Source organism: Diabrotica virgifera, chromosome 6 (assembly GCF_917563875.1).
Source record: "Diabrotica virgifera virgifera chromosome 6, PGI_DIABVI_V3a".
Taxonomy (NCBI): domain Eukaryota; kingdom Metazoa; phylum Arthropoda; class Insecta; order Coleoptera; family Chrysomelidae; genus Diabrotica; species Diabrotica virgifera.
Genome location: NC_065448.1, coordinates 81740510 through 81755768, shown reverse-complemented (window position 1 = coordinate 81755768; position 15259 = coordinate 81740510). Strand labels below are relative to the sequence as shown.

Genomic DNA, 15259 nt, shown 5'->3' with positions numbered 1-15259 from the left:
GTACGTTACGTAGCAACAAAAACTCCCTATTATCTCTCCCAGAATTGATTAATAGGGCTTTTCGCGCGTTCACCAGATGCAAACGTTGGCAATCAGTTTGCGGTTTATGGTTTGGAACGACTTGCTAACGTCAAACATGTTTGGAAAGCGGTCGCCATTTTTGCAAACATAAGATATTTAAGTTGAACTTTGCAAACGTGTTGAAATATGGCGGGAATTTAAATTGTATATATTGTAAAATATATTGATAAGGGTTTTATATATAAAATAAAGGCTACTGAAGACATTCTGCTACGTTATTATCTATTAAATAAATTTTCTTTTTTCCTTTAATAAAAAAAATAAATTCAAAAACGTATTTATTGAGAAAATTTATTTTAGGTTACGTTCAAACCAAGCAAGCAAAATGTCAAATTTTAACCTAAACAACCAACCGTTCAGTTCGCTGTCAACAAGTTTATGGGTCCAGTACACGTTGGGCCAATAAGTTGGGCCAAGTAAGAACAGTGAACACATGGTGATTACACGTTGGTGGAGTTATCAGTCTGCATTAACCTTTCTTAGTGGACAAACAAAAAACAAACTCTGATTATGGATATGGATGTGGAGACTGTAGCAGCTGCCGCAATTAATTTGTACAATTCGTTCAATGCTTATAGAAAAGTGTACCAAACAAGAGTGATTAAAAAACAATGGCGCAAACGACGGTGCTTTTACACCGAAAAAAGTATTCATATTAAAACACAACCTTAAAATTAATACTTATAAACAGTATCAGTATTGTGAGAAGAGAAAACAAATATTTTAAACTCAACGACAACAACGTGTTCAGTGTTCATAACCAAACAGCTGTTTGGCAGATCGCGCAAGTCCCAAAAATCCTTTGATTTGTGCATCAAATACCGACAAGATTCGGTTTGTAGACAAACGCTGACCGCCAATCGCAAACTCATGCCAAGTGGTCCTGTACACGTTGGCCCAACGTGTACTAGCCCCATTATGGCTCCAGTACACGTTGGGCCAACTAGTTGGCCAATGAGTTGGGCCAATACGTTGGGCCAAGTAAGAACAGTGAATACATGGTGATTACACGTTGGTGGAGTTATCAGTCTGCATTAACCTTTCTTAGTGGATAAACAAAAAACAAACTCTGATTATGGATATGGATGTAGAGACTGTAGCAGCTGCTGCAATTAATTTGTACAATGCGTTCAATGCTTATAGAAAAGTGTACCAAACAAGAGTGATTAAAAAACAATGGCGCAAACGACGGTGCTTTTACACCGAAAAAAGTATTCATATTAAAACACAACCTTAAAATTAATACTTATAAACAGTATCAGTATTGTGAGAAGAGAAAACAAATATTTTAAACTCAACGACAACAACGTGTTCAGTGTTCATAACCAAACAGCTGTTTGGCAGATCGCGCAAGTCCCAAAAATCCTTTGATTTGTGCACCAAATACCGACAAGATTCGGTTTGTAGACCAACGCTGACCGCCAATCGCAAACTCATGCCAAGTGGTCCTGTACACGTTGGCCCAACTCCTTGGCCCACCTGATTGGCCCAACGTGTACTAGCCCCATTAGAATCAAAGCGCAAACATTTGTGAATAGGGCTTTTCATCGATTGTCATTTGTTTCGAGCTTCTGTCATGTGTCACATAATATTAATATATCTACGCCATACGTCTTTGGCTTGTACTATTCGTATTACCAATAACGTATGACGTAGATATATTAATATTATGTGACACATGACAGAAGCTCGAAACAAATGACTGTGAATGAAAAGCCCTATGTGTTTGCATCGAACGCAGTCATCACAGTCATTTGTTTCGAGCTTCTGTCATGTGTCACATAACATTAATATATCTACGCCATACGTAATTGATAGATACCAATGATACAAACCAAAGACGTATGGCGTAGATATATTAATATTATGTGACACATGACAGAAGCTCGAAACAAATGACAGTCGATGAAAAGCCCTATGAGTGAGCGTGTTGCGTCATAGAGAAATAACAAGGTGTTATTTCTCTATGTGTTGCGTGTTGGGGAAAGAAAGCTCGCGTGCCCCTGTGCCCCATAAAATTAAGTGTCATCAAATGGAAGTAAAACAAGAATTTAGTGAAGAGACCTGTAAGGTAGAAATAGTGGATAATGAGCTGGATGATGCTCTTTTGGATGGCTTTAAATGTGAAATTAAAGAAGAAAACAATAGCCAAAGTACACATGGCAAATATGTTTGTTTAGACTTAAAAGAACGTCATATAAACACTGAACTAGAAGAACATGGGAATAATCTTAACTCATTTAAAGAAAATAAAACTAAAAAGGGTTAGTAACAATATAATAATATATTATTCTTTAAGTCCTCCCATAATAGAAGTACATAGTACAATTATGAATAACTTTTTTACCAGTGAATGGTGGAAGAGAAAGAATACAATGACCATATCCCTATATACTATATTATTTATCTATGTATTGTGAGGGACAAGATCTATGAGAAATTTTAATAACCGACTTATTGGTAATCCAGTAATAGGTATCTATTGATACCTATTGTAACACAGAGTGTACAAGTGATAGAGTTGTATCCAACATTCAAATAAAATTATTGGAGACAGTGTTGAATTTCAAATTATTAATTGAAACGAACCCACAAAACAAAATGTCTTACTTATTTTCGTAACTGAAAAATATTTTTCCACCTACATACCTCTACCGAAAGTATTCATTTCCTGACCTGATTGTATGGAGCAAAGTCATACTTTTCCTCCCTTGAATGATTCTTGAATGAAGTAAACTTCATTCTCAGGAGGAAAAGTAGCACTTTGCTTCCTTGTTGTTATACAAATAGCTATTATTTTGCCAGTCCTAAATTTAAAAAAAGGATGAATGCAAGTATTTTTTAATACTATATTGCGAGATTGTTTACTGCTAAAAACTATTGTTAAGATCAATTTGTAAAAGCATTTAAACCAACTAATAACGTCTAATAATTTAAAATTCAACACTTCTTCAGTAATTTTATTTATTAAATGTTGGATACAGGTTAGTACAACTCTGTAATGTCTCTCTGGGGTTTGTGTTACCTTAGGTATCAATAAAGGATTATCAGCAGGTTGGTTTTTAAAATTTCGCATAGATCTTGTCGCTCACTATACAATGACTATGGAGGGGTTTCTTTGCAACCTTCTATTGCTAAAGGCGGCACCAGACATGCAGTATTTGACAAATACTGAACAAGTGCTTGGCTATTTGCCTATATAGTGTGGAGGGGTTGTTTACTATTTGGCTTTGACCAATTTTAGTGCTTGTCGAATATTTATCGTGTTCCTGTACGTTGTCGGTCTTTTCAACACTTCAAAGTAAACAAATATTCGCAATTTGAATATTTTTATTTTCATCCACATATTCAAAAAAGCATAATAAGCAAGTTTTTAAAGGTTAGGTTAAAGTTTATATCGTTTATTCAGGTAGTTTAATTATTGCTACAATGTGTAGAAATTACTGAAAATAGTTAATATGGAGTGGACCAATGAAAGTATTTTAGAAATTTTGGATGCACATGGAAATTAACCCATAATTGGAATGCGAATCTTTTAAATCATAAAAATCGAAATTATGTTTACAATGCATGGAAAAGAATACACATTAAGATGAGTGAGAAATACACGATAAGTGAGTTAAAAAAGAAAAAAGAATCATCAATAATTGCATCATTTAGAGCCGGTTCACAAAAAGCAAAACAAAGCTTAAAAAATAGTTTGATTAAATGACACCATCCACCATCTTCTCCTTCTTCTTGGCTTTTTTTCTCTGATATTTAATAATAAACTTCTAGCAGACATAATGACAAAAGCAGCTGAATTTATAAGAAGCTCTGTATCATCATCCATTTTGTACCTTTTTTGTTAGTTGAGAATGTATTTGTTATTCCCACAGTGATTCAATATACAAAAAATCTCGAATATGTGGTGCAAGGTATTGATGTAACAAATGTAATTCTTGAAGTTATACTTCCTTAGACGTTATTGAGATTGAGGGTGAATTTATATTGATCCACGCGCATGCGCACACCGACAGTATGGTATTAGTCATTATACGGGCTCTGATTGGGTGTTGAAATGATCTGTCAATAACTGTTCAATATGGAGGTTATCGGAAAACAAAAATATTGTATATATTAGTTTTTATTGTTGTGAGGACAGAAATAAAATCAAATTTATAATTATAGTGACTTTTTAAATAGTTTTGAAAAGCCGCAGGTACGTAATTCTAAATGTTTCAGTTGTATTCCAATAAAAAATTATCTTCATACCTATCTATTTGAAAAATGTAAAAAAAAAAAATGTAGTTACCTATTCGTAGGCAATGCTTTAATTTACATAATCTGATTACGAACAAACTTTCTACAAATCTTGATCTAATATATCGTTTTCTTACTCTATATTTTATTGTATTTTAATTCGACAAAAATCAAACTAATAATTTGATCATAAACAAAATGTCAAAAAGTTTATGGTGTAAACGTTTAGTTTGTGTATATTCCCGCATGACATATACGCTAAGGTGGTCTAGTGGGAAATAGATCGACTCTCGTACAGCGCGATAGACGTGAAGTGGGTTCAAGCCGCAAGCAAGTTATTATTTTTTTTATTTTTTTATAGATTTTATGATTGTAGTATATTATTATATAATTTTTTTCAGAAAATACGTATTTAATTAAAATTTTTGGCAACAATTATTGTTCAGAAATCATTTGTGGCATTTTTCAATGTGTTTGTGTGTGTTTTATTATTTAATTTTTTTAATTTCTGGTATTGTTTTAATAAAAAATTTTGGAAAGTAGTAGAGAAACTGTTTAAAGTATATTGATTTCGTTGAAATCATATAATAGAAGTATAACTTCTTACGTGCTTACAAAAGTACACACATTCTTTTTTTTTTGAACATTTGCGAATATGAATGCGAATATCTGCTACTGACATTCGCGAATGCGGATGCGAATGCAATAAAGTAGAACCCCGATTATCCGTGCTTCACAGGGTCGGACGGTGGCATGGATAATTGAAATGTACGGATAATCCGAACATTTATTTTTTATATGTATATGTACATACAGTCGGAAAAATGAAAGAATACCCATGAACGATCATATCAAGCACATATTTTGGATTTGCTGCCCTTTTCTATAAATAACAAACGAGAGAGATAGATTATTAAGTGTTGTCTACTAAGCGAAAACATTATCCAAGACATACGCAGTTACATATTTATAATTGATAGAGTGAGACGGCGATACAATTGTTCAACGTAGTTATATTAATTTAGTAGAAAATTTAAACTCACACTTGACTATTTCTGTACTTCTAATCCCACGTACATACGATTCAGACAAAGAAAAATTTCGCCTCGAAACCTACAAATATTTTTACGAATAAATGGTATCCATATTTCTGTTTGATGTAAGTGCTTTCTGGTGACTTTCAATGAAACAGACAATTTCATAAGTTATAGCTTAAAAAAAAAGAGCAACAAATAATTCTCTGAAGAAAAATTAAAAGTGAGAAAGCATATTTTAAATTTCCCTAGTTAAGAAAGCCACTGCTCACGCTCCCAAACAAATAAAAAGTTTCTACAGTCACATCTGACCCTACAAGCAATGCATACCCTTTACAAAGAATATACCAAAACCCTGTGTCGTATACATATTATAGATTTGAATTTCATAAATTATAGTATTTTTACTACAAAAACGTTATTACGTAGGTCAAAATTTTTGACGTAAGAGAACTGTCAAAACATTAGAATGTGACTTTTCATTATTGTGTGTTTATTATAAACATGGCAATAATGAAAAGTCACATTCTAATGTTTTGACAGTTCTCTTACGTCAAAAATTTTGACCTACGTAATAACGTTTTTGTAGTAAAAATACTATAACTCTGTCATTTAAAAAACCTTAAACTGATACTTGCCATAAATGCTACACGTTGATTATGGTACTGAAATGCAGCGATGAAGCAGAGAATCTTCAACAAAAGGAAAGGAATATCATATGGACATTCAACCATGGACATTCAACCTCACTGTAATGAGTGAAAATGGAAAGTAAAAGCATTTTTTGTGACATATTTGTGATCATTTTTGTATTTCTAGAACTATTGTCTCCTAAAGTTATCCATGTCGTGCTTTATTTAGATACATGTGGAGGCTAAAATAAATAAATAAATAAAGATACTTTATGTAATACTATTATTTTCGTAACCCATTTTTTAAGTGCAATAACACATAAGTCATGAACAGACTTGGGCTCAATGACATAAGTCACCTATTTCATGTTTTACATATCTTGTATTTCATTGGTGGTGGAAAATTTGGAGAAAATTTTATATTAGTATGAGACATTTACATGGAATAATTATAAAAATAACAACTAAAACCAAATAAAGCAAATAACATGTAATTGTGGGCAATAAAACGAAATTAGAGGTACCCGGCGAATTTTAAAACGCTTCTACTGCAAAACTAGGCAAAATGACTCATGTGCTTTCTCACCACGGTCAAAGAATTTACGGTGAAGTAATTCTGATAAAACGCTAAAAATTCAATTTTAAGTAGCATGGATAATCCACAGCCAGGATAATTCGCACACGGATAATCGGGGTTCTACTTTATTCAGTTTCTCTAAATTTGGTTCTATTTTTGTAATCTTTTCTAAATTTATAATGAGAAGCTAATTGCTATTTAGTGTAAATCAATATGAATCTTAAGGTGATACAGTAGCGATCAACAGGTAGCCAAAACGCGTTCCAAGATTGCGGCTGTAATTTTGAATATTTTTCGAGATATTTGGCACGCGTATTCGTAATATAATAAAGAATGACGGTACAGAGCCCAATTTGAAAAATATATTAATATGTGGAAATAACTCTGTAATTAAATACAATATTAAAAAAACGAGCCTGTACCGCCATTAAGAAGAACAAAAAATACACTTTCTTCAAATAAACTTTTTTATCCGATGCCTAGATTTTGTGTCATTTTGGAACTACTAATGAAATAAAAAATTTTAGTAGTTCCAAAATGACACAAAATCTAGGCATCGGATACAAAAGTTTATTTGAAGAAAGTGTATTTTTTTGTTCTTCTTAATGGCGGTACAGGCTGGTTTTTTTAATATTGTGTTTAATTACAGAGTAATTTCCACATATTAATATATTTTTCAAATTGGGCTCTGTACCGGCCTTCTTCATTATATTACGAATACGTGTGCCAAATATCTCGAAAAAATATTCAAAATTACAGCCGCAATCTTGGAACGCGTTTTCGCTACCTGTTGATCGCTACTGTTTCCTCTTAAGCTTTATTACATAATACCAAATAATAAAATAAAGTGGACTGATAATGTGATTGTACGAGGTTAAGTTACCATTTATTAATAAAAAATAGATGAGAAGTTAATAGATTTTGATTTTATGAACCTAATATTATCTCAAATAATTTTTTTCTGATATTCATATTAGCAAACTATTCGCACAAATTTCGCGGATGCGAATACGAATGAGAATATGCAAAAATATATACGAATATTCGTTACATCACTAGTGCAAGGTGTTTGCCATTTAACGAACACTTTCATGAGCACTCAAATATTTGATATTTAGCAAGCACTTGTTCACTATTGGCCAAATATCACATGTCTGGCGCACCCTTAAGGTTTTGGTTAGTTTGGTGAGTTCTCATCTAACTGAGTAATATAGGCCTGGTTGTACAATCGAAGTTCAACTCCGACTCAGCGCCATTACCGAGTTCAGGGCAAGAAGTGCATTATACATACAAAGTTTAATTCTTGAGCTTGGTTTAAGCCTGGATTCAGCTGAGCGGTCGATGTTTGGCGGTTCAATATTGGTTCAAGGATTTTTATCCTCACATTTTTGTCATTGTCAACGGAAGTCATATTACACCTTAAAAATGAACCTTATTGAAAATTTAACTAATAATGAAGAATTTCTGGAAATGATAAATATTGTAGAAGGAAGGAGAGAACAGAAAAAGTGCAGGGCTAGAGAAAATCATTTTGAAAAATGGAATGATAATGAATTTTTGCAAAGATTTTTGATAATCTAAAGATGCTGTGCACTATTTGTATGAAACTATAGCTCATAAAATAAAAAATCAAATAGATAGGTAAGAACGAAAACAAATGGCAAATTTGTTATTAATTGATATTAATAACATTTCAAGAACCAAGCTGTATCTTCCAAGAACATGGTTTTTGTTGCCTTAAGGTTTTGTGCAGTGATATGGACCAGGGCCTCGATTTGTGAACCTTCGCTTCGTTATCGAACGTATTCGCTTCGTATCTGTTTAGTATACGAAGCGAATACGTTCGATAACGAAGCGAAATTATTTACTCTAAAATTAATTATATTTGTACAATGCTTATGTTCTGTTATGCTCTGTATTTCTCTGTGTTATGAGATTGTTCAGTAAATTCTTATTTTGATTAATTAAGTACTTAATTATTTTAATTATTACTTATGTAAAACAAAACCAAAGTTAAATTTAATTTTCTAATAAATTTTATTCTCAGGGCTATTTTAATTTTAATGCATTACCTTCGGTTTGTGGCTTCTAGTATCTCCAGTTGCTTACTTCATCCAGGGACAAAACAGTGAAATTAACCACACTCGATGTCATATAAATGTTATAAATATTTTTTATTTATCCAATATACCCTAAATATAAGATTTAAAAATTATACTAAAATTCAATTCTGTTGCAACTATTTCTCATCTAATAAATTAATCTTTAATTCTGATATCTCCTTTGTTTTAACAAAAATTTTATTTAAATAATTCGTTAGACTATTCTTACAAAAAATACTAAAATTTACTTTTCTCCTTTTGAATTAATTACGTATTTCTTCTTTAAAATTTGGAATGACTAAATTATGGTATAGAACTGTTCAATACAAAAAAATAAACAAATATGGTGTGGATATAAAACAAACTCTCTCCGTTTCACAAAAATTCTGACTAACCTTTTTGTTTCTTCTTTACTTCTTCTAGATAGATAGATATTTATTCATTTAAATAGGTTACCCTAATATACAATAAATGTAGAGAATAGATATTACAAATCATTTACAAAAATCAAATATAACTAAGCAACATCAAATGAAATTAAACAAACTTTAAATAAATTTACAACATATAATACCATACAATACCCACCCATAAAATTAACATAATAAAGTATTACATCATTTGTTTCTAATATACAGCTTAAGTTTGGTTTTAAAAGATTTTAGTGACATTGTATTTTTTAATTCACCTGGTAGAGCGTTAAACTCATTAAAACCCCTGAATACTAATGAATTCATCGTCATTCTATAATTTGTTTTTGCTATGTAAATATTCCCCATATTCCTTGTAGAATAATCATGCACATTTTTATTGTACACTATAAACTGCTTAAAGTAATCTGGAGCTACATTATTAAGTATTTTATAAACCAAAATCATTGTATAATAATACAGTTTCTCTTCAATTGTGAACCAACTTAAAGCCTGTAGCATATATGATACAGGTGTAAGTCGATTTGTTTTCAATATAATTCTCATGCCACGATTTTGTAGTTTTTGTAGTTGATTGAGTTTATTTAAATTAAACATATACAATATAGTTGCGCAGTACTCAAAATGTGGCTGAATAATTGAATTAAAAACTGTAATTTTAGCTTGAGTCGATATATTTTGTGATATTCGGCTAAAAAAATATAGTTTTTTCGTTATTTTACGGACAATATAATCAAAATGATGATCAAAATTCAAACAACTGTAAATTTGAAACCCCAAATATTTAACACATCTTACAATATCAATCTTTTCATTTTTTACTTGTAGCAGAATGTTATCCGTATTTAATTGGCTATATTTGTATTTTGTTGTAAAGATCATTGCTTTAGTTTTGGAAATATTTAATTTTAATTTATTTGATGCCAAGTATTTAGCCATTTTTTCTAATGTATTATTCATTTTTTGAATCGCTACTTCAAGGTTAGTATCACTACAAGCTACAAAAGTATCATCCGCAAAAAGATTAATAAATTCACTTTCTACATATAGGTCTATGTCATTTAGATACAATATAAATAAGAGAGGCCCCAATACGCTGCCTTGTGGTACCCCAACATTGATATAATGTTCAGAGGATAATGCCCCATCAAAACGTACTATCTGCTTCCTATCACTAAGATAATCACTTAACCATTTGTGTACTTTACCTACAAACCCATAATTTTGTAGTTTTGTTAGGAGTATTTGGCGATCAATGGTTTCAAAGGCTCTTTTAAAATCAAGAAAAACACCTACTATGTATCGGTTTTTATCAATATCGTTTTTAAGTTTACAGAGAGTCAATTGTAAAGCTGACTCACATGAATGTTTCTGTCGAAAACCGGACTGATTATTTATTAAAATTGAATTTTTTCCTACGTGTTCTAGTAGTTGGTCATAAACTGCTATCTCTAATATTTTTTCAATTGGGGGTAATGTGTTAATGGGCCTAAATTCACTAGCTTTATTTGTATTCAAAATCTTCTGAATAGGAACAATTGTACTCACTTTCAAAAGTGTAGGAATTCTACCTGTCATTAGAGAAGTGTTTATAAAATTCAGTATAACGTGACCAATCGATTCAAAAATTTCCCTCACCATCCTTGAATTTAATATTTCATGTATGGAGAACTTGTTGTCCATACTATAAACTATTTTACGTAAGTCTAACATTGACAGTGGTTTAAATTCACTCAAATTTAAATATAAATTATTATTGGTATTGGTCCAGAAATTTATTGAATCAATATTTTCGACAATATTTGTTATACTCCTGACAAAATATTTGTTAAAATTTTCTGCAATCTCCAAACGTTCTCTTAATACATTATGCTCCGCATCTATATCAAAACATATACAGCTAGGAATATCAAAGTTTTTAACATTAATTAAATTTTTTAATGTTTTCCACATTTTGTTTGGATCATTTTTAAACCTATCAATTTTCTCCAGATAATACTTATCTTTTTTAGCTTTTAATAAATTAACGACATGGTTTCTATGAGTTTTAAACAATGACCATTTATTTTGTTTCTCATTTTCCCGGCAATTTTTGAACTCCTTGTATGTTTTATCACGAATTCTAATTTGATTAAACACCTCATTATCAAACCATGGTATATTTGATTTATATTTACACGATTGAATAGGCGCAGTATTATTAATTTCTTTTTCGCAATTAGTTATAATTTCATGAAAGATAGTGTCAATATTTGTTGTATTTAAGTTCCAATTAACCATCATTAAGTTAGTTTTAATAGTGTTTAAATTGTTTTCATTTATATTTCTATATTTTTTTATGATACTGTCAGTAGCTGTTGTATTAAATAAATTGAGAGAAATAATAGAATGGTCAGTTACTTTTGGACAATCATGCACATTTACTGAAATATTATTTTGGTTTGTTAAAACAAAGTCGACTAATGTTTTACTGGTTTCGGTAATGCGAGTTGGTTTTGTTACAAGCTGATTTAAGCCATATATTGAAACTAGATTTTTAAACTTTATAGTATAAAAACTATCACTAAGAAAATCAAGATTAAAATCACCTACTAATACACACTTATTATTCCTAGACAATACACTATCGCATATTTCTTCAAAATCTTCCAAAAATTTCGCATCTGAACTTGACGGCGAGTGGTAAAGACATCCAACAATCCAAGTGGTAGAAATTAAATTTATCCTTATAAATCTACACCAGTAATTACCATGTAAGACAAATGACTTAACATAAGAAAATTCATAATTATTCTGAATATATAACAATACACCACCAGTGTACCTACTATTTGAATCACATCTAATACATTTATAATTTTCTATCATGATCTCTTTATCATATATATCTTGCGTGGTTCTTGCTTCACTTAACAAAATTAATTTTGGGTTATAGTTTGCAATGCTTGTTCTTATTTGATCAATATTTTTTAAAACGCTTTGTGCATTTAAATATATAATATCGGTATTAAAAAGTAAATTAGGGTCTGCATTTAGTTTTTTTCATCAATTGAAGTTGAATTGCTAACAGTATTTGGTTTATTATTTATAAATTTAGGGACAATGGTAGGCCTATTGTTAATATATTTAATAGTTTTTGTTAAGTCACCTGCTCTAATCAATTCATCAAGTTGATTCTTTACAGTAAAATAATAATCTCTTTGTCTTTTGGTTTGATCAGCAAAAATCTTGATTCCAGGAATGTTTATTGATGCTTTATTTTTTAGGACCTTTAGGGCATCTTCACTTGATTGGAGGATAACTTTGATGGGACGAGTTTTTTTGTTATCAAACTTACCCAACCTAAACAATTTTAAATTATTTGAGTCCACTGGGAAGTCCTTCAAAATGTTTGTTATTGTTTCACTGTCTTCTTTAGTACGATATGCTTGAGTCGGTTTATTCGATTCATTTATGTTAAAGACAATTATATTAGATGTCCTATTTTGTCGATCCATCACTTCATAAATAACATCCTCTTCTTTTTCTGGATTTACTAAGTTTGTTTGGATTGATTTAAACGATTGAATTTCCTTTTTTAATTCAACATTTTCCTGTTTTACTAACTCAACTTCAGACGACAAATTTTTCATATCATTAGTAAGCTTTTCAAGATCTTGCTTCAACTTACTCATTTCTATCAAAAGTTTAGGAACCCTTTTAATCGCCTCTCGACACTCCATACAGTAATAGGCCAGGGATCTGTTTTGAATAATGACTGCACGATATTCAGAAGCCGCCAATTTAGTACAGGTTTCTGTAGAATGAACAGATTCAAAACAGCTATCACAGACAACTAATTTTTCCTTTTCGCTGAAAGCAACATCACATGTTGCACATTTTCCTTTGCTTGGCATTTTTGCAACAGCGACCCCCTATTCAAAAACAAAACTGTACACCACTGGATTCTAAGGAACACTTTTAACAACAGCTGATTTAATAACTTCCTTCAACTTTTTTGTATCTGATAGAAAAAAAGTTAATAAAAAGCTGATAAAGCAATTTGAAATATGGGTCCCAGATAAGAATAGCACTGAAAAACGTATATAATTAGGTTAAATCGTCAATATTTTCACTTTCTTTTATTGGAAAATTGTGTACTACCCTTCAAGAAATAATTTGATACCACTTTCAATTTAGAAAACCCACTATTTCACCACTAATTTGACTTTCTTTCAGGAGCACTTGATGTGTTACTCTCTATAGTTAGTAGTTTACCTATTCTCCTGGATTGCGTAGTCCTCGATTCTCCCACACGTGCTCCTAGGATGTAGCGAAAGGTCCTTCTAGTCCAAACTGCTTCACAAACAAACAAACAACGGGACTCGCTCGAACTTTCTATTTAGTTTTCTCTCTGCTCGATATCTTGTGCAAATTGATACCCACCGGCTACTCGTTCTAGACAGAAAACAGGAATCTCCTCGGACACAAGGAAAATTAACTTCTCAACTCGGTTAACGATTTCATTTCACCACCATTCTGCTCGCAAAGGCCAATTTCACCACTTTACACCGACTTCTCACTTTTTTAAAAACTGGACTGTACTCTCCTGATATTCATTACACAGTAACCATTTTTTCTCTCTTCCTACTCAGACTCAACACTCTCATCCCTTCCATCCATCTTTCTCCGCCAATCACAAACATCCTCTCTACCCAGTACATCCATATTTTCATTTCTTAAGAACCAATTTATTTTGTTTACAACTTTTCCGTTTTGTTAAATTCTAGGAGATCCCAAATTACTTTCGTTGTTTCAAAATGCTAAACAAAAAGCCTTATATTCTAAACTCAATAAATTTGTTTACTGTCTCTCTTCTACGAATCATTGACAAATGTCCTATTGTCGATTCCAAAGCGAAATAAAATGTATTTTCTAATCTTCCCGCACCATTGTTTAAGTCCGTTCAGAGAACCATTAACAAACCACCTAACGATTTCACTTTCCGCGAAAACACTGATTACTAACTAAATTATACTATTTACAATTTTTTGTCATACAGGGCGATGAAAATCTACGAGCTCGTGGTCTCTGATATAAATTAATTTTCTAAATTTTTCCCATAAAAATTATACAACAGTAGGTACATATCATTTTATTTAATAATGATTACAAATTAATTTATATTCTGAAATTATTTAAATACCCTACCTGATAGTGGTTATGGAGTCAAGAAATACCTTTACACAATACCTTCAAGAAATACCCTTACACAATCTTTCACTGTCAGCTGACGTTTTATTTAATGAGGCACAATGAGAATGCATAGAAGCAATCGAATGGCTCTACCGAATGACAAGTGCCATGTGATCCAATTTTTAAGAAATCAAACAAAACCTGTTAAAATTATAATAATGGTAAATTTATACATTTAATTAAGGGTTAGTTATTAATACAGTTTGTAACTAACTATTCTGTGTACTGTATTACTAACCCTTAAAATGTATAAATTTACCATTATTATTGTAGAATTGTAAATATTTTATCTTAATTTTTAAGACTGCTGTATATAATTTTTCTTAATTATTATTATTACGAAAACGAAATAAGGGTCTCACGCATACGAACACATGTGCGGATTGGCTTGGTAGACCAGGGCGCATCTGTAAAAATATTAGTACATTTGGACGTTGAGAGCTGACTCAAATTTTTTTGCAGAAATTGCTTGAAAATAAATCAAATAATAATATTTGAGTTATCCTCCCTCTCAAAAAGGTCCGGAACATTGTTTAAATAATCAAAATGTCAAAAAATTAAGGAAAAATTCGATTTTTTTCTTGGTTTTTTGATTATAACTTTAAAAGTATTCATTTCCGAGAAAAGTTATACTGACATAAAAGTTGCGTAATTCAATTTCCTACAATATAGAATTGGTTAAAAATTTAATAAATAGTCACCCTTGTTGCAAAATAGCAATAATTGTGAAAAAACATACAAAAACAAGTATTCGCATTTTACGTTTTTCAACCATTTATGCTACACTTAGGACCTCCATATTTCACCCTGAAAAATTTTATGATACAGTAAAACAATACTGTAAATTTCATTAAGATAGGTTCAATAGATTTTGCAAAATAAATTTTGCAATCCAGCTTTCGTAAAAAAAAATTCATTTTTTCAA

General features: G+C 31.0%; 1 protein-coding gene across 1 annotated transcript in view; it reads left to right on the top strand.

The window, feature by feature from the left end:
* Positions 1-2012: 2012 nt before the first annotated feature.
* The window catches only part of LOC126886475 (zinc finger protein 227-like), a 28756-nt gene continuing 15509 nt past the window's right edge, over positions 2013-15259 (top strand). The window contains exon 1 of the mRNA XM_050653431.1: positions 2013-2345. Within this exon, the coding sequence (XP_050509388.1) occupies positions 2048-2345 (298 nt within the window). The 5' untranslated portion in view covers positions 2013-2047. The remainder of the gene's footprint in view (positions 2346-15259) is intronic.